Below are 25697 nucleotides of genomic sequence, written 5' to 3' on the forward strand. Positions count from 1 at the left end.
CAACGGCAGCAGCAGCAGCAGCAGCAGCAGCAGCGGCTCCAAGCATCGCCGTCTCTGCAAAGCAGCTCTGCAGAGCATCATCGGGCGCTTTGCTGACCCAGCTGGCCAAGCTGACCGCCTATCCTCCCATCTTGTCGAGAGCAGCAATGCAGTCCACGCCCAGCCCTGCCACATCCGTCGCAGTCTATTGCCAGTGCGGCCACCGAGGTGCGTTGCAGCATGACCAAGATGTCGCTCGGCTATCCCAAATGCGTTACGGCTGCCATAAGCATTGATGTCGGCGCAGTGCGCACCAGCGCCGTGCAGTCGCCAGTATCGTCCAACCAACCAACCAACCAACCAACACACCCACAAACCTCCACAGCGATTCGCAGCATCTGCCAGTCCAATGCGCGGGGCAACGCCGGACGGGCCTATCTGATATGTCCCGGCATCGGCGGAAAGAAATGCCGGTTCTTTGCCTGGGATGATGCTGCTCCGTCTTCCAACTTCCGACCAAAGGTCGCCCCTGGGCAGCCCAGATCGGCACACATACCAGCGGCGCCAACGACGGCAAAGGACCAAGTCGGTCGGCAGCACTCTGGTGCGGCACCATTGTCGTCATTCTTCAATAACACACCATCAAAACAAGGCTCCACAGCAGCTCTGCAGCTTGGTTCCAACCCGCAACAGCAGCAGCAGCAACAACCACAGCAGCTGCAGCAGAAGATCGAGGTCCGGTTCTACTATCATTCGTCAACCCACTTTGCTGCAAAGTTCAAGATCTTTGATCCGATTGTGGATGTCTTCCGCACCATACCCATGGCGTATTGGAGCCCGCTGGACTTTGCATGGCTCTATCCTGCTTCGAGCCACGCCCAATTGTGCCAGCAACTGAAAGCGCTGGAGCAATCCGGCGTCCTCACTCTGAGCGACATCCCACCTTTTGTCACCAAATCGATGAACATGGCGCCGCCGCCTGGCTCGATATCGCTGGAGGATGCCGCCTATCTGGTCGAGTCCGTACTGCCAGCGTCCCTCTGGCAGCGACTGATGCCGTTCCAGAGACAGGGTGTCATCAAGGCCGTTTCCAAGGGCGGGCGGATCTTGCTCGGAGACGAGATGGTGAGCACAGCACTGCGGAGCTATTCTGGCATGGCTGGATTGACACCGAGTCGATCGCTATCAGTCGAATTCTCACATAGCGACGCCTTTGTTTGCACCGACCGATCTGCAATCGTGGAATCTGGATGACAGGGTCTTGGTAAGTCTTTGTGCCCGACATCCGCCACGGTTGTGCAGATGATCTGTCTGCACATGTAAACGCAGGCTGGTTGTTCCGGTGGTGGATTGCAGCATCTTGCGTTTGTAGGCCCATTATTCTCGCAGGACACAGTGCCTCCAGCCATATTCATGGCGGCCCCGACTGAGCTCCGGTCTCCTCCCTCCAGGAAAAACCATCCAGGCCATCAGTATCTGCTCGTACTATCGCAGCGAGTGGCCAGTTCTCATCATCTGCCCGAGCTCTCTGCGCCACACATGGTCGGCTGAAATCACCAAGTGGCTCTCGGTCCCGCATGACGACATCCAGGTTGTTCTTGGCTCCAAGGCTGGCATTCAGGACGACGCCAAATTCGTTGTGATTTCATACGATCTCGTGCCAAAGCATGGAGCCGCCCTGCGCGATAAGCGGTTCCAAGTCGTCGTGGCGGACGAATCGCACTACCTCAAGAGCCGCGAGGTCAGCTTTGAGGATGTGGTATTGGTAGTCGGGGCGCGCGGCGAGGCAGATGATGGCTGTTGCGCTCATTCAGCCACTCGTATTGTGTTTCGGCTTGAGCGATGCTGCTGGCCTGACGTTCCACTCTATAAATCTCCAGGCACAACGAACAAAGGCAATCCTTCCTCTGATCAAGCAGGCCAAGCGGGGAATCCTCCTGTCAGGTGTGGCTATGTCCCTGTGTGGATGCCGTGGTGGCTCGGAACCTGTGTTTAACCCATCCTCATCCCTCGTCTCTAGGGACGCCGGCTCTCAGTCGCCCGATAGAGCTCTACACCCAGCTCAGCGCCCTTATCAAAGAGTCCTTGGGCAGCTATATTCAGTTCGGCAACCGCTACTGCAACGGAAAGCAGGTACTTGATACTTGGGGGCGGAAGCACCTGTGCCAACGCGAGTGATGCGGCAACAAAGCTCGTTATAGCATTAAGCCTCACGGTTTTGTGCCAGAATATGCTCCGTGACACTGTTGCTGACACAACTCTCCACCGAACACTCAAGAACCGATTCGGCTGGGATTTTTCAGGTTCGATGAGAAGCCGCAACACTGGAGCGGATGGGCATTGCTGAGGACATGGCTGTGATATGGATGCTCCCCTGTGCTCTGGATACTCCCCTGTGCTATGGATGCTATGGATGCTATGGATGCTCTGCTACCCACTAAATCGCCCTCTCGGAAACAGGAAGCTCGAATCTGAATGAACTCAACCTCCTCCTCGAAAGGACTGTGCTCATCCGCCGTCTCAAAAACGACGTGATGAAGGAGCTGCCGACCAAGACACGCCAGTGCATTTTGGTTGACGTCAACCAGCAGTCCAAGAAAACCTTGCGAAAGCTGCAGGACGAATGCGGCCAGCTCCAGAGCCAGACCGACATGGCTGCAACAGGCAGCAAGAAAAAATGGATAGATCAGAAACGATCAACCTTTCTGCAACTTGTGAGTCCTATCGCCCTCATGCGCCCTTGGCGCTCGCACAGACAGCTTGGTTGCGCGACCAGGCGTCGACTCACCCTTGCCCGCTGGCTGCCAACAGTATGCCCAGACAGGCATATCCAAGCTCCCAGCTGTCTCCGAGTACATCCAGGAGCTGTACGAGAATACTTCCAAGAAATTCTTGGTGTTTGGACATCACCGACCAGTGCTCGACTCGATCGCTGAGCTTCTCGATCGACTGCAGGTGGGTGCGGCCGCACGGCGGACCTACAGGCCGTCGTGTATGCTCGGCATGATGAATGCCAGTCCAAGTCATAACACACACTGGATGCGCACCGTTTCGATTTTCCGCGCCAGGCAAACTATATCCGTATCGACGGACAGACACCGCAAGGGAGGCGACAGAAGCTCTGCGACGAATTCCAACAAGATGCCAACTGCCGGGTGGGGCTTTTGGGAATCACGGCGGCAGGTGTCGGGTGAGTGTTCGGTCGTCAACTCACAGATCCTGCAACCGAATGCCGAAGCTAACGACGGAGCATCTGGACATGCAATTCAACTGCCAGTCTGACGCTCCATGCGGCCGACCTCGGTGAGTAGATTGTATCGGTGCTATCGCGAGCACAGCAATGCCGCAAGACCTCCTCATCCTCACCATTGCTGTTCGGATTACTCAGTGGTGTTTGCCGAGCTCTGCTGGAACCCTGCCCAGCTGCTCCAGGGTGAAGATAGAGCCCATCGTATTGGCCGAGCAGGATGCGTCGATGTCAAGTATATCATCGGAAAGGGGACGCTTGGTGAGTCAGACGGACCCTGAGAGCCATGTCTCTGGAACTGTCGGCGAGGTTGCTGACGGTCGATTCGGGAACATGCAGACGACATCCAGTGGCCAATGATCGAAAAGAAACTCGACGTTGTCAGCCGAGGACTGGACGGCATCAAGGGCAAAAACATGGATGCGATGACTACAACCGGCAAGACCAAGCGTCCACTCTCGGACAGCCAAGATGACCTGACGGGCGCTGATGCAACTGCCGCCATTGACGATATCGACGACGTTGACGATATCGACGACGATGCAATCGAGGAGATTCTAACGCACTCGCAACCAAAAGCGCCGCCGGCAACTCTCAAGCGAGAACAATCGGTCGACTGGGTGGCGGATTTCTCCCTGAAGAAGAAACCCAAGCTGATGCAAGCTCGCTTTGGCTCCGATCTGACTGTGGCGCTGAGAGCGAGCAGGCCGGACGGGTTGGCAGCGCCGCGAGCTGCTGTCGGTGCATCCGACTCGGCAAATACCCCCGATACTCCATCTTCTGGCGCTAGAGCGGTGGTCGAACCGAGATCGGACGAGGCGCTGACAAAGAGCCACGAGGCTCAGACTCGGGATGGTCAAGGGAGCCAGGGTGCTCCTCTTGGAGTGCCTTCGCTTGCTGGCTTGCGGGTGGCATCGAGTCTGCATGAAGAGGCTCCCGGCACCACAGGCGGCTCCAGCCAACCCGCAGATGCCAGTGGATATGACTGGCTCATCGACGACGACTCCATCGACGACGATGCCCTGAACCGCGCAATGGACGATGTCGAGCTGTTCCTGAGCCAGGGCAACGAACGAACACGACATGGCCACGATTGAGCCAGACTGGGGAGAAAGCGCGAGAGAACGAGAGCGAGCGAGAGCGAGAGGGAGAGCGAGAGCGAGACGTTGTCATTGATCCCAGCCGACCGCGAGGCCGGTGCTGCGATTCGCTCTCTGGCGGAATCGCATCTCGTTGCCCGACGTATTCATCTCTCCGCTGAGGAGACAACCACGGACACAGCATGGACAGGAGAGCCACGAAAATCCGTATGGATCGTCCCGCACTCATCCCTGCATCTGAAGCAAGCCGGCCCAGAAGGACGACACCTCCCTCGCGTTGCTCGTCCTTCCGCTGATGCCGCTATCGCCAAGCCGGCAGCATCAAAAGCCATCACGGGACGGATGGAAAGAAAGGCGGATAACTCACACGCAGCTAACACACTGCCCCACTCTATCCAACTCGACTCGCGGTCGTCGGGATGCGCTTGTTGTCCCCAGACGAGTTTGTGGCTCACACAGGAAATGTCAACTGTCTCCGTATCGGCCCGAAATCCGGGCGAGTCATGGTTACTGGAGGCGAAGACAAACGAGTCAATCTCTGGGCGATCGGCAAAACCAACCCTGTGATGGTAGGACGGCAAAGCTGTGAGCACTATTCGCCATCCCGATGGCTTTTTTTGTCAAGCACAACGAGTCCCTCCATCGGACCGGGGAGGGCATGGTTGATCCGAGCAATGACCTCGCTGACACGATCGGGATGCACTCACCCTGTGTGCCTCGATTATTCCTACCCTGCGCACTCGTCCCAACTCAACCGATACCCGGCATGCTGCCATGCGCTACTCGATGCTCGCCAGAGCCTGTCGGGACATGCAACCTCTGTCACTTGCGCCACGCTGGACTGGCTTGAGGAGTTTGTCGCTGCCGGATCAGCAAGCGGTGTGCTCAAGCTCTGGGACTTGACCCACAGCAAAGGTATGGAGAGAGCGCTCTTTGGGAACCGCTTCTTTTGAGATGTGGATTCCGGCCTGTCTCGCCGGGGCCAGCCTGCTGACTTGAATGCAACTCACCGCTCCCCCAGTGATCCGGACGTTGACAGGCCACAAGAGCATGACAACGACTGTGGAGTTCCATCCGTTTGGAGAATTCTTTGCCTCGGGCTCGGCCGATCGGACGATCAGGGTCTGGGACGTGCGGCGCAAAAGCTGCATCCAGACCTATGCCGATCACTCCGATGACATCACATCGCTCAAGATCAGCCCAGACGGGCGATGGATAGCCTCCGGCGGCGTCGATTCTACAACCAAAGTAGGGCAGCTTTGGTGCATCTGGCACCACAGTAGCTTTGCACTATCGGCTTGAATCTCATTTCTTGCGCGCAAGGGACGAGGCCGTGAGGCCGCGAGATCGATGCTGATCGAGCGATTGACACGTTCCATGGGGTCGATCGGGCATGCTTCTGATCATGGGCTTCCTTACAGATCTGGGATATGACCGCGGGCAAGCTTTTGCATACATTCAGCGACCACACCCTGCCAATCACTTCGCTCGCGTTCCATCCGCACGAGTTTGTGCTGGCGTCGGCGAGCGAGGACGGCACGATTCGATTCTACGATCTGGAAACCTTTGATGTTGTGTCGTCGACATCCAACAACCAGGGATCGCATCCACTGCTGATCGATTTCCATCCGGACGGCAAGTGTATCCTTGCGGGACACGAGTCGTCACTTGAGGTACGGTGCGATGGCAAATGTGTCTGCAATGGCACCCACACCAGGGACTTTGCAGATATATCACAGACTTGGAGCCGCAAAGTCAGCTTGGTGCTGACCATCAATACTCCAAACACACTCAAAGGTCTGGACATGGGAGCCGGCAGAGTGTCTCGACACCGTGTATGTCAACTGGTCCAACGTGACAGACATCAAGGTCCTGGCGGACGAGTCCAAGCTCATCGGCAGCAGTCTGGACCACACCTTTGTCTCCATGTGGGGAATGAACACCAAGGCAAGTGCTGCATCATGGGATGCAGTTTTTGGCGCACATGGGTGCTTTCGGCCATGGACACCCAATAGTGCTTTGACCAGGATCTCCTATGCAAGTCAACTCTGGGGCAAGCTGCTGGCCCAGCTTCTGATGTGGATTCCTTTATCGCACCCAAATCGCAGACCCTCAACCTGAGTGTGCCAACACCAAACCTTGCTCCAAATCTCCCAGCACCATCTCATCATGGCGATGCAATCGCTTCCAAGGAGTGGCCTGGCTCTGTGCCGGCCGAGTCTGGTAGAGTATCGCTCTGCACTTTGGCACATGTCGTCCCTGGACAAGCCTGCTCACCTCCAATTCGACTCTACCCCGCGAGATTATCGTTTTCATTTGTGGTGCTGACGTGCAACCGCGCACCGTGACTAACATTTGCCGTAAACTGCTGTCATTTGGGCCACGGGAATCTTGCTTGTCATCTGGGACCCACAGCCGATAATTCTTGGAGTAAGTCTGTGGTGTCGTATCTGCGAGGAGCTCAGTGCTGGGATGCTCTGCTGTAATTCCCTCAGGCGTAACGTTTTACTGATCGGTCTGCCCTGCATTCGGTCTGTCACTGGCGTTTCTCTCGCCCAGAATCTCCAAGTGTGCAGGATCACGCTCAACGAGCCAGCAGTGGGAGCCGAACACCGACGCCAGGCAGATACGCTGACAGGGCAGCGCCATTCCCACAGCCGTCGCGAGAGCACACTCCAACTCCGCCTCAGCGCTCTGTGCCAGTCGGGCTTGCCGAGCAACGACCAGGTCTCATCGATCAATCTTCCCCGTTCGGTCCGGCTACATATGGACCCCAGTACTCCCAACCAGCGGCGACGATGTACCCGCAGCCAACGCCGCCTCAGTCATCCGCGTTCTCAATCGCAGATCAGCAGAGGCAGCAGCTGGGCTATCCGCATCTCGAGTCACAGCCGGTCTACGATGCTCGACAGTACGAGTCTGCTCCGAGCCGATCCATGCCCGGACAGTCAGGTACCTCCAAGCACGCACGGACAGTGGTTTGGTGCAGCCCTCTGACTAGAGAGTGGGGGCGACAAGACGCTTGCGCTCGGGCCGTTGATCTTGCTGCTGACGTGGCTTCGTTTTCAACAGCCGAGACCCGTGCTCCTGGACGCACACTTATCTCCGCCGGCACGGGCGAGAAGCCGCTGAATCTGGACGTTGCGCGATTTGTGCAGGTGAGGATGACCAGCCGTGGGAAGATGTACTTCACCACCACTATGCTCGATGCATCGGGCTGTTGTGCCGCCGCGTTGTGGTGGTGCATGCTGCTCTCCAGCGAAACACCCAGTTGCCCACCCCCTCACAGTCGCTGACCTCCATCTGTCTCTGGACATGGGTCTCCACTCCCTCCGCAGCCCCGCAGCTCGTCACCAAGACCCAACCTTCAGTCCGACGCGCTTCAGTTCCCTGAGCCCCAGAACGAATTTGATGTCATTGACATCCTGTCGTTCCGCAACACGAGCATGATGACCCTGCTTTCCAACCGGCTCGACACTCTGCGCATGGTCCGGCAGCAGTGGGATGAGCAGAATATCAAGAAGGCCATTGCCACCGTGGTGTCTTTGAGAGACCCTGCTGTGCTCGTAGATATCCTCCGGATCGTCAATCTCAAGCCCAAGCTGCTGACGCTGGAGATATGCTCGCTTCTCCTCCCATCGCTCAACGATCTCTGTTGCGACATTTACGAAGAGTGAGTTCGGCTCCGGTCGTGCGCGGCAACCTGAGTGCTGTCTGTTTGCTTGCACGAGCATATCTGATCCTTACTGCTGGCACAAACCTATCCCCCCCCTTCCAGCTACATCACGGTGGCATGCACAACTATCCGGTCGCTGTGCCGGATATTCTCGAACATCATCCTGACGACCCTCGACTCGGAGCGGCTGAACGGCGGCGTTGTGGATATTTCGCATGAGGAAAGGTACCGATGCGAGCAGCGCTGGCTGACGGCCGGGGCGACCACGGAATAGCCACGTAATAGCCACGTAATAGCCACGGTTTCTGACGGTAATCTCGTTGGTTTCTCTTGCCCACTCTTAGGCTGAAGCGGTGTCAGATCTCGTACGATGAGTTTCGGAAAGCCGTCGACAACCTCGATCCGCTCAAGAGGACGGCTGGACACGTCGGGGTGCTGGTGCGCGATACGTTGAAGGATCTGCAGATGTTCATCTGAGCGACGACAGCGCTTTGGGCCTTGGACTGGCTGCACGGGCGGGCGCTTGTACTATCCGTATCAGAAGTGACTCAAAAGGACTGTATTGGGCAGCTTGCCACTGTGCAGGGATCAGGGAGCGCAGAGTTGCCTGGGCGAGCCGCGGCAGGCTCGTGTCTGTCGTTCGGGATGGCAGGTGGCTTTGGATGGATATGCCGCAGCCGCCCGAGCTGCACCATCGCTCTATCGGCACAGGCACAGGCACAGGCGCTTGCGTCATGCATCCGGGCCAGTCTACAAAGCAGTGCCTCTTTCGAAGTTGCCCTTGATCTCGGCGGTGTACTTGTCGTAGGCCCGCGAGATCTTCTCGTTGAACCGCTTGTTGCGCTCGTTGATGTAGGTGACATCGTCGTCCTCATCAAACGCCCGTCTTCGTGAGAACTTGGCACGCTTTTCCTCCCTGTTCGACGGAGGCATGGTTGGTCAGACGAACAGATGGCGCTATCTCCGATCCGCGCAGCGACAGAAGGCAGCAAGCGGTCTGGGCGATCGGTACTTGAAGTCCGAGCCACACACAAATGCATCACCGCACGGGGCTGCTCCTCTCCCGTGTGTCCACCATATCGATGCTTACTGCTTCTTGACATCGCGAACGAGGCGGTCGACAGCCTCGGGTGTTGGCTTGGAATCGGCCGAGGCATATGCCAGAGAGTTAGCATCTCTGAAGAAGCCGTCTTCTCCGTCCTCCGCCGCTTGGGAGGACGATGCCTTCTTCTCGTTGTAGAGCTGGAGATTGGGCTTGAGCTCAGAGATCATTTTGTTGTACTTTTTCGCCGCGATCTGGTGATAGTCTGGATGCGGAGCGCGAGACGGCGACATAGTGTTATGGCCAGCGACCGGTCGCAGAGCGCTGCACAGATAAGCACATCGATCGGGTTGACCAAATCAACTGTCCGTATCGGCTGCCCGACTTGCCTGTGAATCCAACATCGACTCTCTCATCCTTGAGCCTCTGCTTCTCTTCCCACTGCTCGACATCCTCAGCCGAATAGTTCATCGAGCGCATCCTTTCGTAGTCTTCTCCACTTTGCTCGGCTTCCTGCAAACAAATTGGGGGTATTTGTGCCGGTTCAGTCGATGCTACTACTGCTACTACAACTGCTGCTGCTGCTGCGGTGGCGACGGTAGATCTAACCCGCAATTGACAATATATCATGCAAGACCATGATGAACGGGACAAATGGCTGCCCGGCAAGCCAGTCCGACATGCGGATGCGCCATACCAGCTTCTGTTTCAGCTTCAGCGCCTCCTCTCGTTTTCTCTCGAGTTTGATGGCTTCTTTGGGGTTGTCTTTGGACCGGGCATATTCGGCGTGGACCTCTAATCGGTTCTTCTCCAGCGACTCTTGCTGCACACAAGATTGAGACGGCGTCGTCAGGATAGGTTTGCAGGCGGTGCTGCAAGACATGCCGGGAAAAACACATACCCGCTGGCCTCTCAGCTGCTTGAGCTTCTCGAGTCTTGCTTTCATTTTGTCTTGGGCCGAGACAGAGGGCTCGTCCGCAGAGGCTGCTGTTGACGATGTGCTGGGTGTCTGCTCGGCAGGCTCGGGCTCTCTCGACTCATCTGTCCTTGATCGCTTCTTTGGAGACATGGTGCTGCTTATGGCGGACTGGCGCAAGTCGTGGGAGCGGTGGTGGTGGTGGTGGTGGTGGTGGTGGTGCTTGGCCGTTGGCTGGAGCGGGGATCTGCTTGGATGGCCGATGGGGACGAGGATCGATCGATGCCAGGCAGCCGCCAGCGACCAGACAACCCAACGCAGGCGAGAGCGCCTCGGTGCACCTCGCTCCCCGCCGATCGCCTCGCCAGACCTCGGTTTTGCCCAGCTCGATCGGCCCCGGCCACTCCCGCCTGCCTCCCATCCAGCATCCGCAGCGCATCCGGCCCGTCTGCTCCAACGACGCAGCAGCCATCGAGTGCCGAGCTCGACGTCCATCGATCCCGCACACCAGCCATGGCCTCCGGACCGACCGCCAACGGCCCCTCCAAGCCCAGCAAGGAGTATAGCTTATAAGTATCCTGTCCGCTCCCGGCGATTCTGCGATGCGATCTGCCGGTCCAGAGCCGGCTGGATGCTGGTTGCATGCCGGCTTCCTCGACTGGTCGCTGCTGTCTGACCTAAAATTCACCATTTCCGTGCCTGCTGTGCTGCCGCGCCAAACACAAGTCACCAGCGGATTGTGCTCGATTTCGACTTTGCGCAGAGATCGATCCATGTAGGTGCCCCTCACAGCCAGACCGAAGCAACCAAAGTCTGCGTTTCTGGATGGATCCGTCAGTCGAATCGACGCCGTCCGGAAGACATGGCTCTCTGGAATATTGGATGAGACGATCCTGACCTTAACGCCTTTCCGGACTCGTGTTGCTTCTGGGTGGACAGGGTCTTGCCGAACTGACCATCACCCCCACGACGGTCGATCTGCAAGCCATCAAAATCAACTGTCGGCAATCCAGTACGTTTCTGGCCGCTCCTCCATCGAAGGCGCAGATCTGGATGCCAGACATTACCGCGGCCGTTCTCCGATCCGTCGGCTCGGTGTACTGTCGGATCGTAGCGCAGCTGACCATGCATTCCCCGATCCAGAGATCGACTCGATAACTGTCAACATGGTGTCGGCAATGTTCCAGTATCTGGATCCCGCCAGCCCGGTTTTACCGCCCAATCGATACGCAGCCTCGCACCATCAAGAGTTCCGAAACTCGTACACGGCTGCGATCCAGAGTGGCGATGAGGGCGAGGTGATGATCTTTATTCCCAAAGAAGTCAAGATTGCCAAAGTAGGTGATACCCGGCGAAGATGGCAGGCGGTGGTGGCTTTGCTGAGCGGCACCAATCCAAAGCCTGATGCATCGTGATGATGGGTTGCTCTGGGGCTAACCAGCATCGATATGGGAATCACGAAATCCATTCCTTCAGATCGATCCGCTTTCTGGAGAATCCGACGCTGCGGGCGGAGGTACTATCTACGATCCGACAGCCCCGTTTCCGAGGCAGACTAGGGATCGTTGAAAGAGATCGCATTCGCAAGTGCACTGATTGCCTTACCCTTACAAATGCATTTCAAGGCCTCTGCTGTTTCTCGAACCTCGTCGTCAAAGTCAAGTACACACTTCGGGAGCCCCAGCTCGGAGCATTTTTCGTTTTACCTGACAGCAGCGCAATCAACGTACGTTTGCACGCAAGTGCTCCAAACACGGGTGGCTGAGGCGTGGTGGTGCCTCGAGATGTACGCCTTGGAGAGCTATTGTGTGAGGGCGCCGATGACACTCTGTTTGATGGCATACGCTGCTTTGCTCTGCTCGGTACTACGGGGCGGCCGTTGGTGTCTACAGATACGACTCTCTATCTGACAACGACTTGCATTTGCAGAGCTATCCGCACATGTTTGTCAACAACCAAGCTTGCTCGGCGCGCTGCTGGATGCCCTGTGTCGACCGCATTCAGGAAAAATGCACATGGGAGATAGAGTTGATAGTGCCAAGCACCGTCCGCGATGCCCTGGGGCTTGCCCACTCGCGCCATCAGTACAGCATCGACGTCGATGCCGACATGGTTGCGGTCTGTGCTGGTGATTTGATCGAGCAGGTCCAACATCCCGCCACCCCGGCAAAGAAAATCTACTTTTACTCCGTGATGAGCAATGCGGTATCGGCTTCAAGTATACTGCTGGCTGTCGGCCCTTTCCGAGCAGTGCGGATCCAAACGTGGCCGCGGGCCCGCAGTGGGTCGGGCAGTGCGGCTGCCGCTGCCTCTGATCTGGCGACCCACAGCAACGGAGCGGACGACAGCGCCCCGAGCCTCGAAAGCGTTCACAGTGGATACTCGTTCTGCCTCCCTGGCAAGGAGCACATGGCAGACTCCACGTCGTCGTTCCTGGGGAATGTATGTGCCATCGCTGTGGGGCGCTCTTGTCGCTGGCACGAGAAAACTCCATTATTGAAGCACGTACCGCTGACCTTGACACATCTTGCTGACAACCAGGCACTCGAGCACTTTGAATCGTACATTGGCGGATCATACCCATATATGTCATACAAGCAAGTCTTTGTCGACAACGCCTTCAACTCCATCACAACCGGCGCCAGCATATCCATTCTGAGGTGAGCCATTTGTCGGCACTCTTGGCGGCTCAGTGCCCAACGGCGTGGGGTGAAGTACTCATATCTGTCCACAACAACCCTCCAGCTCGCATTTGCTGCTTCCCGAAAGCATCATCGACGAAGTATACGAGACTCGGTTGATTCTTGTCCGGGGACTTGCATCTCAGTGGTTTGGCCACTACGTCTCTTACAAAACTTGGTAAGACGCACGCGAGTAGCATGGATCTTACGCAGCACTATCGGGAATCGGACTCGGCCGCAGGACCGCCGCAGCACAGAGCTACAGTGCGCTGACGACGATTGCCAAACTCTGCCTACATCATCGCCGCATCATCATAACTGACAACCCAGGGCGGATGTTTGGCTGACGATTGGTCTGGGGGGCTTTGTTGCCTCGCTCTTTATGAAAAAACTCCACGGCAACAACGAGTTCAAGTATCGAGTTGCAAAAGTATGGGGCCGTTTCCAAGCGCTGAGGCGTTTACCAACAAAACACGGATGGGTGGGCAAGCGGCCTCGGAACTAACTGGAGTCCATCTCCGAACCGGTCATCTTCAGGATATGAATCGTGTTTGCGCTCTCGACATCAACCAGCCGCCACTTTGCCCGATTGGCATGTTTACCCTGCAAAACGAGTCGACCCTGATCGACCCGCTGCTCCTGGTCCACTATCACCCTGAAGACGACCCAAAGTCGGTGCGGTCGGAGCTGATTATGCTCAAGAGTCCGCTTATCTTCTACATGATGGACCGGAGGATGGGCAAAGGCGTTCTCCAGAAGCTCATCAACAAACTCATGATCTCGGCCATGAGCGGCGAGCTGACGAGCGGGTGCAGCACGCACCACTTTCTCAAGATGGCGCGAAAGTTGAGCGGCAAGCTCGAGCTCAAGGCATTTTCAGAGCAGTGGATCTATGGGTCTGGCTGTCCCAAGTTTGTCTTTTCATACTCGTTCAATCGCAAGCGAATGATGGTCGAGGTCAAGTTCCGACAGGAAAACACCAATGCTGCGATGATGGGGCACACGATGAAGTTCTCGGTAAGGGTCCTGGTTGTCTTGTGTCTCATTTGGATCGGGATTGATGCGCACGGAGCGCCGGGGCACTCCTCTGTCGCCTTCAGATAGAGGCGATTTAGCATTGTGGGGGGGGACATGGGGCGTTGCAGTATCGCAGCATTGTAGCATTGCAGTATTGCAATATCGCAGTATTACAGTATTGCAGTATTGCAGTATTGTAGAATTGTAGCATTGTAGTGTTGTAGAATTGTAGCATTGTAGTATCGCAGTATTGCAGTATTGCATCTTCTAAGCCTGCGCTTTTGTACATTCGTGCAGGGCCCGTTCACGATCAGAATCCACGAGCCCAGCGGCACATTTGACACAGAGGTGCAGATCGAGGATATCGAGAAGCAGTTCGATGTTCAGTATCATACCAAGTACAAGCGCATCCGGCGTAAGGTTCCGACCACGACGGGAACCAAGAAAGGGAAAAAGACAGGCAACCCGGGCGGCGCAGACAAGGGCGACGAAAACGACGACGGTGAAGGCGATCTAATGGATGTTGACGAGGAGGGCGACTGGAAGGACGACGAGAACGACGGCTTACTGGACTGGAGAGACCCTGATGCGGATAGGTATGCCGATTCGCTAGCTGTGGCGAAAGGAGCTCATTGAGGCCCAGCAGAGGCTCGCGATCACGAGCTTTATTATGAGGATCGGCGTGGCGCATCAACCCTTGACACCTGTCCCATGCGCCAACTCTGTCCAACCACCTTCTCGTCTCAACTCCAGATTGACTTTCGAATGGATTCGTCTGGACCCTGACAACGACTGGCTTTGCTCCAAAGTCTATGAACAAAGCGATTTTATGTGGGCGGCCCAGCTCCAAAAGGACCGCGATGTTATTGCTCAGCTCGAGGTATGGCGGAGCCTTGCTGTCTACTGCGCCGATTGTTTGCGCGCCCATTCCACTGCAATGCCCTGTTGCTAGCGGCGCTGACGCGTTCGTATGCGTTTACCGGATAGGCCATCGATGCGCTGTACTTTTTGCCGAGTCTTGGCACATCCACAACACTCTCGGGTGTCATCCAGGACAAGAGCTATTTCTATCGTGTGCGCGTGGAGGCTGCTCTAGCTCTAGTTCAGGTAGGGTGGGCAGCAAGTGCCTGGCAATCGCCTTGACCTGGGGACAGCTGATCTTTCTCTGGATTATGCCTCTTGATTGCCTTGTGAGCCCCGCATATTGATATTGCCATGTGTTGCTGCCAATCCTGATAGTGCGCCACCGCCGAGCTGGACTGGGCTGGACTCAACAACCTGCTCAAGCTGTACCGGGAAGAGTTTTGCTACCCGATCGCCGATAAAACCATTTCGATACCCAAGCCCAACAGCTTTACTCGGATCCAGGATTACTTTGTCAAGAAGGTGAGGATGCTGGCCCCCGCCAGCCCGCTTGGGGTTGGCCCGAGGCAGCTAGCCCATCTTCCTGTCCACTGAATCCACCCGTCTCGCTTTGTGCTCTGCCTCGCACACAGGCCCTCGTGATTGCTCTGTCGCGGATACGCAACGATGAGGAGCACAGCCCAAGTGCAGTTCGTCGGTTCCTGTTGAGCATTCTCAAGTTCAATAACAACACAGGAAACGAAGTAGGTGGCGGTGTGTCCTTCCATACTCGTGTTGCGGCTATGCGATGTGCTCCCGACAGCCATCGCCGGCCGTGTGCCGTACCAGCGCACTATACTGATGCCATGTCCGCCCTAGTTCTCCGACTGCTATTTTGTCTCGAGTGTCATCTCATCAATCGGAAGCGCATTTCTGCCCACGAGTATCACCCGGGGGTTTCCGAGGAAAGAGCAGCCACTTGTACAGCTGGACAAGTTCACGTTGCAGAGCGTCATGCCCTCTGGCGCAATCGTCGAGGAGTTTGATATTCCCGAGCTCCTTGCCGATCCGAAGCACATCGGGGCACCTGTGCCGACAGCCGACGCGAAGGCGCGAAAGCCAGCCCATGGCGGCACCGATGACGATAGCGACCGAGCGTTGTTTGACGAGGCTCTTCTCGAAATCAAGCGATATCTGAGCGTTGACAAGTTCCTACCAAGCTACCACAACTGCGTGACTGTTGCCTGTTTAGAGGTGGGCTCCAAGCATATGTGACCTCTCGACTCGAGCGCTTCCCACTCCCTCCCTTGTGTGGCGAATCGCCCAACGCACCAACATAGCGCCGATTATGCTGACCGATCCATCGGGTTTGCTGTCATCTGTGCAGGCCATGACCAAGTGGATGCTTGCAGGAATCAGCCCAATGGACATTGGCGTGTTTTTGCCATATAGCTGGTAGGTCTGAGCGGCTCGTGACTGCAGGCAGCCATTCAGATCAGTCCGCCATTTGCCTCAGCACTTATTCATATATGCTGCAATAGCCACGGTAACTTCCGTCAGGTACGGATTACCGCGATCGATTCAATCCTGGTCGTCAACGGAATTCTTCAGCCCGAGATTACCATGTACCTTATCAACCTTTGTCGGTACGATCCCGACCCGCAAATTCGGTACCACACTGCCAAGGCGATGGGCGCGTACATCAGCGTGGCGTATGGCCAACTCGCGCATGCGTCTGGCAAGACGAAGAAGCCCCTTGGAGGAGATCAGGATGCGACCGCCCGAGGCAAGTATATCGCGATTGCCGCATTCCGCGCACCGTTCAGGACGGAGCACCGGGATTGCGGTGCATAGCCAATGACTTGCGGAGAGACATGGATGCTCATGCAAGGAATTCGCGGCCAACCAGACGACACCTCGGACGAAGAAATGGAGACCGACGCCGCCGACGGCAAGAAGCGGACTCGGTCTGACAGGCGGAGCTCAAAGCACGCCTGGAATGAGATCCGCTCCCTCTTTGAGAACCACCCAGAATGCACGGATGCGCTCTGGAAGCTGCTCAAGTGAGTAGAGTGCTGCAGCCAAGGGCGCCGACTTGACATTTCATTTCAACGGGCTCTTGACGCAACAGAAGGGTGGAGCGGCTTGCATTCTGGACTAACACCAAGGCGCCGTGCAGCGATTCAATGGCGGACCATCGGCGTCGGGCATGCCTGCTCCGTCTCTGCGAGATGACCTTCGATCCCTCGATGGATACATCCACGGCGGCTGCGCCGCTTCCAAAGCTCAAGATTACGATGCGACCGAGTGCACCGCAAACGTCGCTGGACGAGGTACGGGATCCATATTTTATCCGGCCACTCGCCTGATCGCTGTGATTCCAAGCACTGCTACTGACACAGGAGCTTCTCTGCTTTTCGATATTCCTGACTGGATCCTGGCGACGCCATAGAGCTCGAGCGAGGACGAGGCGCCGACGATCTCGAAGAAAATCAAGCTGAATCACGACTCGTCGGCACCAGGTACGGCTACTCATATTGTCTCTCAGACTCTGAGTTGGCGCGATGGCGAATGCTCCACTTGCCGTTGGCCGTTTGAGCTCATTTCCCGAAGCACGCAGATGCGTGGATATGCCACACATTGTCTTTGCTAACTGCATCGCTGCTGATGTAGCCGAAAGGGCCATCGCACAGCCTTCCAAAGCTGTGGCAAAATCTGCAGGCCACAAGCAATCTTCGGTGGCTACAGTAACCGGCATCTTAGACACCAAGCATGTCCCTCCGATTTCCATAACGATCAAGCCACCTGCACAAAAGCCACACGTTTCAGAGTCGCTTCCGGCCCCAAAGAAGACATCGGACGCCAAGAAGGAGCGGAGGGAGCCGGCGGCCTCAAGCAAGGACACATTTATGCCGACGGCCGCGACGGCAGCGACGGTATCACAGACTGCCCCTGCTGCGGCATCGGTTCTCTCTCCCACTGCACTTTTGCCGACAAAAACCACTCCCGCTATCGATGCAAGCTTCGCTGCCTGTGTGTCCAAGATGCTGCAGCGTCTACGCAACCATGTGTCGGTGGGTCCCTTCATCCACCCAGTCGACGAGGCACACGCACCGCTGTACTATCAGACTGTGAAGGTCCCCATGGATTTAATGACCATCGAAAAGAAGAGCGCCAGCGGCGCCTACGAAAACAGCGTCGAGAGAGTCATCGACGACGTCAACTTGATCTTCTCCAATTGCTTCCTGTACAACACCGACGACAGCCCAGTTTCAAAGCAAGCCAAGAAGCTGCAGGTGTTCTTCAACGAGGCTGTCAAGACCGAGATGCTCAAGACCACGACCGGCAACCCAACCGCCTCGCCTGCTCCCCTCAGCACCGAGCCCCGTGTCGTTGAATCCAAAAAGCCATCCAAGCAGACCGGATTGTCCGCAGACGCGATTCGCAAGTGCCAAAAGATCCTGGTGACACTCCAGTACCACCCCGAGGCGTACTGGTTCAAGATGCCGGTGAACCCCGAGCTGCAGGGAATACCCGATTACTTCACGATCATCAAGGAGCCCATGGATCTGTCCACGGTTCGCAAGAAGTTGGTCCGCCTCGAGTACACAAATGCGGATGCATTTGCATACGATGTTCGCCTGATTTTCTCCAACGCACTGCTCTTCAACGGGCCCCAGTCGGCTGTTTCGATCAGTGCCGAGAACGTACGAGCCACGTTCGATAAACTATGGCGAGAGCGACCCGAGAACTTCTTTCCCAAGATCCTTGGGAACCCAGCCGCCGCTGGCCGTGATGGAGAGCGCATCCTTGTCGGCCAACTCACTCTGCACGACTATGAGCTCGCCCAGCAGATACTCGACAAGCTCGAGGCCCACGCCGGGTCCCTGCCGTTCCTCGATCCTATTGATGCTACGCTCTTTGTGACCTATGCCGAAGTCATCAAAAAGCCAGTGGACATATCTACGATCCGCGAGCAGCTCGAGAATGGGGTCTACAAGAGCCTTGGTGCCGTTGAGAACGACATCAAGCTCATATTCGAGAACTGCATCAAGTTCAACGGCGCTGATTCTGAGCTTGGCAAGCAGGCGGCCACGCTCAAGACCTTCTTCCGAAAGCAGTGGAGGCTGTTGCTATCGCCCAAGCCCACACCGACTGACTCTGTTTCCAGCGCTAAGCCCGCGACGCCTGGCAAGCCCACTGTCCATAAACCTATTCCTGGAGCCAAGCCGGCGCCTCCTGCCACCCCTGAGACAAGCACTCCATCCGCGTCGCATTCGTCTGCGACCGCTTCTGCGTCGGTCCCGATTAAGCTGTCGCTGGCGACACCCAAGACGATCAAGGTGGTGGTGAACAAGAAGGACGAGCAGGTCGAGAGCAGGGCGACATCGGAGCTGCCCAAGAATCACTCATTGCCACCACCGCCCAGCCCGCATCCAGCTGCAGCCTTGCCCAGTGCATCCAATAGCACATACTCTACAAGCAGCGAGCTCACTCCGGCAGCATACAAGTTGGCTGGGAAGCTTCTCAAGAAGCTCATGTCACATCCGTCGGCATCGCTCTTCTTGGAACCCGTAGATCCCATCGCGCTTGGTATTCCGCAGTACCTGGAAGAGATCAAGCGGCCCATGGATCTCGGGACCATCGGCAAAGCCCTTGCGCGACATGAATTCAAGACCTATGGCCAGCTGCACGCCGATCTGCAGCTGGTCTTCGACAACTGCTTCCAGTTCAACCGGCCGGGTAAGCCATCGACTGTTGTCAGTCCGTGCACGAGAGCCTGTTCATCGGCTCGCGCTCTGGTGCTGTGGGCCTGCACTAATGTTCTATGGCTTACTATGATTGGGGGTTTGTTTCTGATGGTTGCGAAACCCCGTGGCTCTGGTGGGGGCAATGCCTTACATTCAGGCGACTGGGTCTACTCCCAAGGAAAGAACCTCGAGGCGTTCTTCCACGAAGAATGGCGGACGTTTTTCGGAGACCTGTCGAAGGGCGGATCTGTCAAATCCTCGTCTTCGATCAAAGTGGAGCAGTCCAGTGCAGTTTCTGCGGCCAGCACCACGGGCGACAACGGCACCTCGACGGAGGGTCTGGACAATGTGATGAAGCGCATTCTAGAGATGCTGAAGCAGCACGCAGATGCCCTCATTTTCCTGATGCCAGTTGATCGCTCGCTGTATCCCGATTACGACGCAATCATCAAAAAGCCCATGGATCTGGAAACTATGGGACGAAAGCTTGCCCAGCACGCGTATCGAACCTTGGGAGAGTTCGAAGCCGATTTTACTCTAATGATCACAAACTGCTTCAAGTACAACGCGCCAAACAGTCTTGGATACAAGGCAGGGCTGTCGCTGCAAAAGTACTTCTCCAAGGAATGGAAGAAGGCCGCCTCTGGGCTCGTTGGCGTCAAGCACGAGTCGCCGCAGCCGGCTGGGGGCATGCCTTCGCCATCGGTTAAAGCCAAGCGCGCCGATGCTGCTGGTACACCAAAGCCCAAAGCCAAGGGCTTTGGCCAACCCATCCAGTCCGAGTTTTGTGAAGGTACCATCAAGAAACTGCTGCGGCACGCATTCTCGGTTTCATTTGCACAGCCGGTGCCAAAGGACACGCCTGGGTACTATGCTCTGATCAAAAGGCCCATGGATCTCGGGACGCTTCTGGCCAACCTCCGAAGTGGCCAGTATGCGACCCAGACAGACTTCCATGCGGATATGAAGCTCATCTTCCAGAACTGCTACCAATACAACATGCCGGTAAGCTGCTGCACCTGCCGTGCCTGAAGCGTCCGCTGCTGTGCTTGCCCACCTGGTCTGACTACAGCCGAACCGAACTGAATGATCGTTCGTACGATAACACTGGTACGGTGCTTCATTCACAGGGCACGGACATTGTCAAGTGCGCCGAATTCCTGGAGCGGCTCTTTGATGAAACGTGGGCCTCTCAGCCGACGCACCCAGAAGCTGCGTCGACACCATCCAGAGAAAGCACCCACAAGGAGGTGAGTCCGAGAGCCTCGATGCACGCCGTCAACGTCGGCTATCTGTGCTCCAGTCCTCATGTAGCTCTGCTTGTCTGTGTTCAGGCGGATCGGAGCCACACAAAGCCCAAAAAAGAGAAGAGTGAAAAGAAGCACAAGAAGGAAAAGCATGCACACAGAGACCATCTCGCAGATGGAGGGCTCTCTAGCGGCGGCGAGGACATGCCACAGCACGGCGGAAGCAACGGCAATGACCACAGCAACAGTAGCGGCGGTGGCAGTGGCAGCGGTGCCGCATCAGGCAGCCAGCGCGATGGCCCAATGCTCAAGCTGACCCTCAAGTTGTCCAGCAAGTGATCCTCGCTAGCGCTCTGCTCAGATGCCGATAGCTGCTGAGGCGACACTGGCTGGTGGACACTGGCTGGTCGACAATCGGACCAGCTCTACACTCGGGCAAGCCCGCACACGTGGTCGATAATATGTGACTTGACATCAATTCTCTGACGCAGAATCACCCGAAACACCACAGAGTTCACCGTGGACGTGAGTGTCGCGGGGTGCGGCGTCATACAACAGGGAATCAGCAGATGCCGCGCGGGTGTACGAACTGGATTATCCAAGGCGCTCTGGATTGACTGACCACTCCAGCAGACCATCGTCGTCTCTTTCCCACTCCTCATCACTATCCTCGGTTCTGAGGAGTCAAGTGATGGATAGTTTCATACCGGTCGTGGAGAGATTAATATCAGTTTGGAGTGTGCCCCGGGTATCATTTGCCGTGCAGGCAGCGTGCTGCCAGAGATACAGTTGCCTCGTGGATGCATTCCTCCCATATACCCACTTGCTTACCGATTGTTTGGCCGACCAAACTCTGGCTCAACAATTGCTGTGATGATCGGGATCCGGGTTGGGCTCTTTGGCGTTCGAATCGGACTGTGAGCGAGTGTGTTGCTCTCACGAAGACTCGCGGGGAGAGGCGGGAGCGGAGAATCTGGGTGGGAGCGGTTGTCGGAAGTGCTTGGCTTTCTCTCGGTCTGATAGACTCGCATCATAGCATTGACTCGGTCTTGCTTGGAAACCGCCAGCGGACGGACCTGCTTGGGCTTTCCGAACCGGCCATACCACAGTTCCCGCTGGCTGTTTGACAAGCGATCGAAAGCGGGACTGAATGAGCACAGCTTCCGCATGCACGATCGAAGATGCCGGCCATCTTAGCGCCACGAGAGTCGCCAAGATGATCTCACGAGTGCGTACCGCCGAATCACATCCTTGAGCTCCTCTTGGGACAGCAGCTGAGAATGCGGGTGGTTGCCCAGCACTGTTCGGGTTGGAGGCTCTGTTGTGACAATGAAGCAGGTAGAATTGGACGGCAGTGTCAGAGTTCTGTCGTTCAAAAACGGCACCAAACAGCATCCATGGGCTTATCGGCAGCAAGCGAACGCACCATCCTCAAGGTTGGGCAGCGATGTGGCAATGTCTTTCCACTGCTCATAGTACTCCTCGAATGAGATCTGCTTGAGCTTGGCGGGCTTTTCTTCAAGCTTTTGCGAGATGTAATACTCGATCTGAGATGGTGTTTCGACTGTCTCGACGTAGGGATCGTTGCTGTCGGTGTGGGGATCAAGTCCGGCTGGGCAATCAAGCCCGAAGGCACATTAATGAGCCGTGCCGATGCAGCATCGTGAGGAGTACGAGGAATGGCAGCGATGCACCACGGGCGATGAAGGGTGCGAACAGCCGCGGCTGACGACGGTGTATATGCCGACAGTGATTTGACCGGTGTTGGTGGTGATGGCGGTCGATATTGGATGTTGGAATCCGACACGCCACAACACAATTTTCATCAAAGAGCACCCCCCATTCCTACATCGCTCATGGCACAGAATGGCAACGGGCTTACCATCGATTCTGCGGCTGGCAATGACACAATCGCGGACGAGCTGGTCATAGAGATGAGGCGAGCACTCGAAGATCTGGGCTGCCGGCAGATTGATTGGATCGACGAGTCCGGGATTCGCGAGCATGGTCTTTGTTGCGCCATCAGGTCGTAGTTGTTGATTATTATTATTTTTCGAAAGTCAAGTCCAGCGGAGCCGGTTTGGGGTCGAGACAGTATGAGGACAGCCATGTAGCCGGTTCGAGTACAGAGTCACGAAATCGTGCTGGCTGTTTTTCTTTCGCATGATGCCGTCTGGACGGCCCATCCAAATGGCGGCCGAAGCATATCCAATGCAACCCGATGATATTACCTGCAGCTCCATCAGAATGCTCACGATCCCCATTGCCGGGTCCCAGAGCGATTCGTCGCTCAGATACGGAAGACAGGGCTTCCCGGTCAAAAGTTCGACTGGAGAGCCGGTGTCGGGTGCATTGGTGGCAACGCGACGATGACGTTAGTGTCGCATTCCAGCAGCGGAGTGTGCTGGAAATATGCGTTGCTGGCATCACGGAAGCATATGTAGAAGGCAAACGATACCGTTTGGATGGAACGGGACGGTTGTGAAGTAGACATCTGGGGGCACCTCGTTGTATTCCTCCGTGAAGAACAGCTCGACCTGGAAGATCCCTCCTGAGGACAATCAGGCGACAGCAGAGACGTTTGGCAGCGCATCCGATTAATTCTGCGGCAGTGGCTGTCTCTGGACGCTTTACTGTTGCGGTTTGCGGGTCCATCGGGCAGACCACAGCGCTGCCTCGCTCTGCATATTCGATTTGCGCACCTTCCCACGGCGTCTCAGGCAGCCCCATGATCCTTGCCTTCCAGTGGTACAGATTGTTTTCATTGATGTCGGCGGATATGCCCTGGCATACCACTGATGGTCAGTCTGGATCTTGGGCTGGAGCTTGTCTGCCGGTGTTCGTCGGGTATCAGGACGGCGCTTCGTCAAAATCGCCATTGCATCGGGGTCGGCACTTACCCACGGCATCGGCGACCGCTGGATGTTGTAGCGCTCGCGCAAGAGCAGTAGGGCCGCTCGAGACTGCATTTCCGCTCAATATGGTGTCGTTTGAGGTGCTGGAGAGTCTGCGCAAGCTGAAGAAGGCGGTCTTATCAGATGAGCAGCCAAAACGACACCGGATCCCGAGAGCCAGCGCCGTGATTGTCGTTGGCTCGATGGGAAACGGCGTTGCTGGGCGGACAGGGCGATCCGGTTGAATCAGGGCCAGCCGCTTCGGTGTCCTCCAACGAAATCAACGACCAGCGGCTATCCGCTGTGCCGGGGATGCACTGCCGGGGATGCACTGCCGGTGCTCCAAGTGGGAGCTGCTCGCCATCCGGCTTGCGCTCGGCTGGATGGTCGCCCGATGCCCGGACGCATGATGCTTGGATGGCCCCAACGGCGACGGCGCTGCGAGGCTGCATGGAAGTGTTGGATCGCCGCCGGCCACACGATCGATCCTCGACCGGCTCTGGCTCTGATCTGGACGACCCTCTCGGCACATTCGACCTCGCTGCCCTCCAGCCCTGTCCGGCACTGATCGACCGCTGATATCCCAAAGCATCCGACCAACCGCCACAACATCAACCACATTTGAGCTCTGTCGGCAGGCCATGAGCAACTCCCCCTCGGCGTCGTCCTCTGTCCCGACTCCACAACCTGCAGTTGCGGCATCTACTCCCGCACCTACTGCACCGAACCTCGCCGGTGGGAGCAGACCGGCCAAGAAACCCTCGAATCAGCACAAAATATCGGCTGCGACGACAAGTGCCAAGAGGTGAGCGGCCTCCGCCGAGTCAGGTCCGGCAGAGAACCTGTACTTGAGCCGGTTGTGGACACTCGTCTACGCTAGATATACTCATCGCCACCATTCCCATTCACTGCCATTTGCTGCCATTCATTGCCATTTGCTGCATCCAGGATCCAAAAGGAGCTGGCCGAGATCAGGTGGGCCAGTTATAACCATCGAAAGGCTCTCTCTCCACCGGCGATTTCGGCGTCGCCCGTTTCTGTCTTCGATCTTGCTGATGCGAATCCCATCTCTCTCTCTCTCTCTCGAACATCTGGTCATTACGTGTGCTGGGATCGGCTATCATGCGGCCACATCAGTCTCGATCCTCCATGCAACTGCAGCGCTGGCCCGAAAGGCGACAATCTCTATGAGTGGGTATCCACCATCATGGGTCCTGGCGGGTCGCCCTATGCTGGCGGTGTGTTCTTTCTGGATATCAGCTTCCCTGAGGACTATCCGTTCCGGCCCCCAAAGGTAGGCCTGCGCCATATCCATGTCCTTGGCAACGCCGATACACTGCCTGTCGACTGCCGCAAGCACTCTCTATCTATGACGATCGCAACATCCCATCCGATACGGACGAGCGAAGCACCAGTATGGATTGGGCCGCAAGCAAAACGCCGATCTTGTAGATGGAGGCCGATCGCTCGACTGGAGGAGCAGCCCATGTTCCCACAGCACCGGGACTGAGCTTGCGTCTCGTTCTTTCACAGGTTACGTTCCGGACCCGAATCTATCACTGCAACATCAACAGCATGGGCGCCATCTGCCTGGATATTCTGAAGGACAACTGGAGTCCTGCGTTGACAATTTCCAAGGTGCTGCTGTCGATCTGCTCTCTCATGACGGACGCCAATCCACGTAAGTGTCGAGAAGCAACAGGATAGCCCGACGTCGGCGAGCCGAGCGTGTGGGGCTTGAAATATGAATTGGACGTGCAGAAGGTATTGTGACGGATTGCTGGCCATACTGACGCCGGTGGTGTGCTCGGAATTCCAGACGACCCTCTGGTTGGAAGCATCGCTCAGCAGTATATCCATGAGCGCGACGAACATGATCGGATCGCCCGGGACTGGACCAAGCGGTGAGCTGGCTGCCTTCTATCTGGCAGAGATAAATGCTGGTCGCGAGTTCGAAACTGTATTGTCGGCATCCGCAAGTGCAGAAGTGTCTCGGAACGCACACCTTCCTGACGATCGCCCGCTGTTTGCTTTGTGTAGATATGCCTGTTGACCCCAATCAGGCTCAGAGGGCATGGAAGGCTGCTGGAGTCGAGGCAGAGTGCGCGACGCTGAAGCATAGGCCAGTCCAGAAGTCGCTGTTAGCGGATGTGATGAGCATCAACCGAGCCATGCTCTCAATACAGCGCCTTTGGAGTCACTTGCAATGGTCCATGTCCGCTGTTTGCCGACAGAATGTTTGGAGAGGCGGGGAGGGAGGGGGGAAACGCGTGGATGAAAGCGCTGTTCAGTCGCTGGCGGGCG

The 25697-nt window shown here is 56.6% G+C and overlaps 7 protein-coding genes across 7 annotated transcripts; 5 read left to right on the plus strand and 2 right to left on the minus strand.

The window, feature by feature from the left end:
- Positions 1–5: 5 nt before the first annotated feature.
- BJ171DRAFT_443418 (P-loop containing nucleoside triphosphate hydrolase protein) lies at positions 6–4821 on the plus strand. Its single transcript, XM_053108117.1, has 13 exons — positions 6–207; positions 365–1104; positions 1237–1243; positions 1431–1720; positions 1860–1923; positions 2000–2112; positions 2258–2282; positions 2440–2693; positions 2791–2934; positions 3048–3169; positions 3257–3282; positions 3368–3487; positions 3566–4821. Exons 1-13 carry the CDS (start codon positions 147–149, stop codon positions 4321–4323), a joined length of 2724 nt encoding a protein of 907 aa, XP_052965591.1. The 5' UTR covers positions 6–146; the 3' UTR covers positions 4324–4821.
- BJ171DRAFT_145100 (WD40-repeat-containing domain protein) lies at positions 4535–8563 on the plus strand. The gene is made up of 12 exons (XM_053105738.1): positions 4535–4895; positions 5124–5241; positions 5348–5574; positions 5748–5999; positions 6124–6273; positions 6435–6549; positions 6742–6756; positions 6886–7278; positions 7399–7484; positions 7665–7999; positions 8105–8227; positions 8347–8563. The coding sequence occupies exons 1-12, from the start codon at positions 4746–4748 to the stop codon at positions 8477–8479; spliced, it is 2097 nt and encodes a 698-aa protein (XP_052965592.1). The 5' UTR covers positions 4535–4745; the 3' UTR covers positions 8480–8563.
- Positions 8564–8571: 8 nt separating this feature from the next.
- Positions 8572–10268, minus strand: BJ171DRAFT_460347 (SYF2 splicing factor-domain-containing protein). The gene is made up of 5 exons (XM_053108439.1): positions 9946–10268; positions 9742–9867; positions 9434–9557; positions 9093–9309; positions 8572–8918 (listed from the first exon to the last, which is right to left on the minus strand). Exons 1-5 carry the CDS (start codon positions 10111–10113, stop codon positions 8753–8755), a joined length of 801 nt encoding a protein of 266 aa, XP_052965593.1. The 5' UTR covers positions 10114–10268; the 3' UTR covers positions 8572–8752.
- Positions 10269–10384: 116 nt separating this feature from the next.
- BJ171DRAFT_509817 (uncharacterized protein) lies at positions 10385–16431 on the plus strand. Its single transcript, XM_053111442.1, has 19 exons — positions 10385–10529; positions 10684–10735; positions 10900–10972; positions 11104–11297; positions 11437–11476; positions 11586–11686; positions 11890–12402; positions 12502–12620; positions 12706–12819; positions 12972–13071; positions 13179–13658; positions 13956–14254; positions 14412–14538; positions 14646–14765; positions 14898–15044; positions 15155–15265; positions 15381–15755; positions 15889–15956; positions 16043–16431. Exons 1-19 carry the CDS (start codon positions 10474–10476, stop codon positions 16353–16355), a joined length of 3402 nt encoding a protein of 1133 aa, XP_052965594.1. The 5' UTR covers positions 10385–10473; the 3' UTR covers positions 16356–16431.
- On the plus strand, positions 16104–21069 carry BJ171DRAFT_145167 (Bromodomain-containing protein). Its single transcript, XM_053105740.1, has 7 exons — positions 16104–16564; positions 16681–16834; positions 16954–17023; positions 17175–19244; positions 19410–20257; positions 20383–20502; positions 20587–21069. The coding sequence occupies exons 1-7, from the start codon at positions 16359–16361 to the stop codon at positions 20836–20838; spliced, it is 3720 nt and encodes a 1239-aa protein (XP_052965595.1). The 5' UTR covers positions 16104–16358; the 3' UTR covers positions 20839–21069.
- BJ171DRAFT_145138 (ubiquitin-conjugating enzyme/RWD-like protein) lies at positions 20966–23552 on the minus strand. The gene is made up of 9 exons (XM_053105739.1): positions 23400–23552; positions 23202–23283; positions 22958–23050; positions 22731–22828; positions 22382–22508; positions 21926–22111; positions 21736–21817; positions 21331–21618; positions 20966–21175 (listed from the first exon to the last, which is right to left on the minus strand). The coding sequence occupies exons 1-9, from the start codon at positions 23466–23468 to the stop codon at positions 21094–21096; spliced, it is 1107 nt and encodes a 368-aa protein (XP_052965596.1). The 5' UTR covers positions 23469–23552; the 3' UTR covers positions 20966–21093.
- A 339-nt stretch (positions 23553–23891) lies between these two features.
- BJ171DRAFT_509821 (ubiquitin-conjugating enzyme/RWD-like protein) lies at positions 23892–25638 on the plus strand. The gene is made up of 6 exons (XM_053111443.1): positions 23892–24198; positions 24342–24368; positions 24531–24687; positions 24927–25074; positions 25213–25297; positions 25434–25638. The coding sequence occupies exons 1-6, from the start codon at positions 24035–24037 to the stop codon at positions 25444–25446; spliced, it is 594 nt and encodes a 197-aa protein (XP_052965597.1). The 5' UTR covers positions 23892–24034; the 3' UTR covers positions 25447–25638.
- Positions 25639–25697: the final 59 nt, after the last annotated feature.

The sequence above is a fragment of the Polychytrium aggregatum genome (assembly GCF_025602895.1).
Source record: "Polychytrium aggregatum strain JEL109 chromosome Unknown BJ171scaffold_24, whole genome shotgun sequence".
Taxonomy (NCBI): Eukaryota; Fungi; Chytridiomycota; class Chytridiomycetes; order Polychytriales; genus Polychytrium; species Polychytrium aggregatum.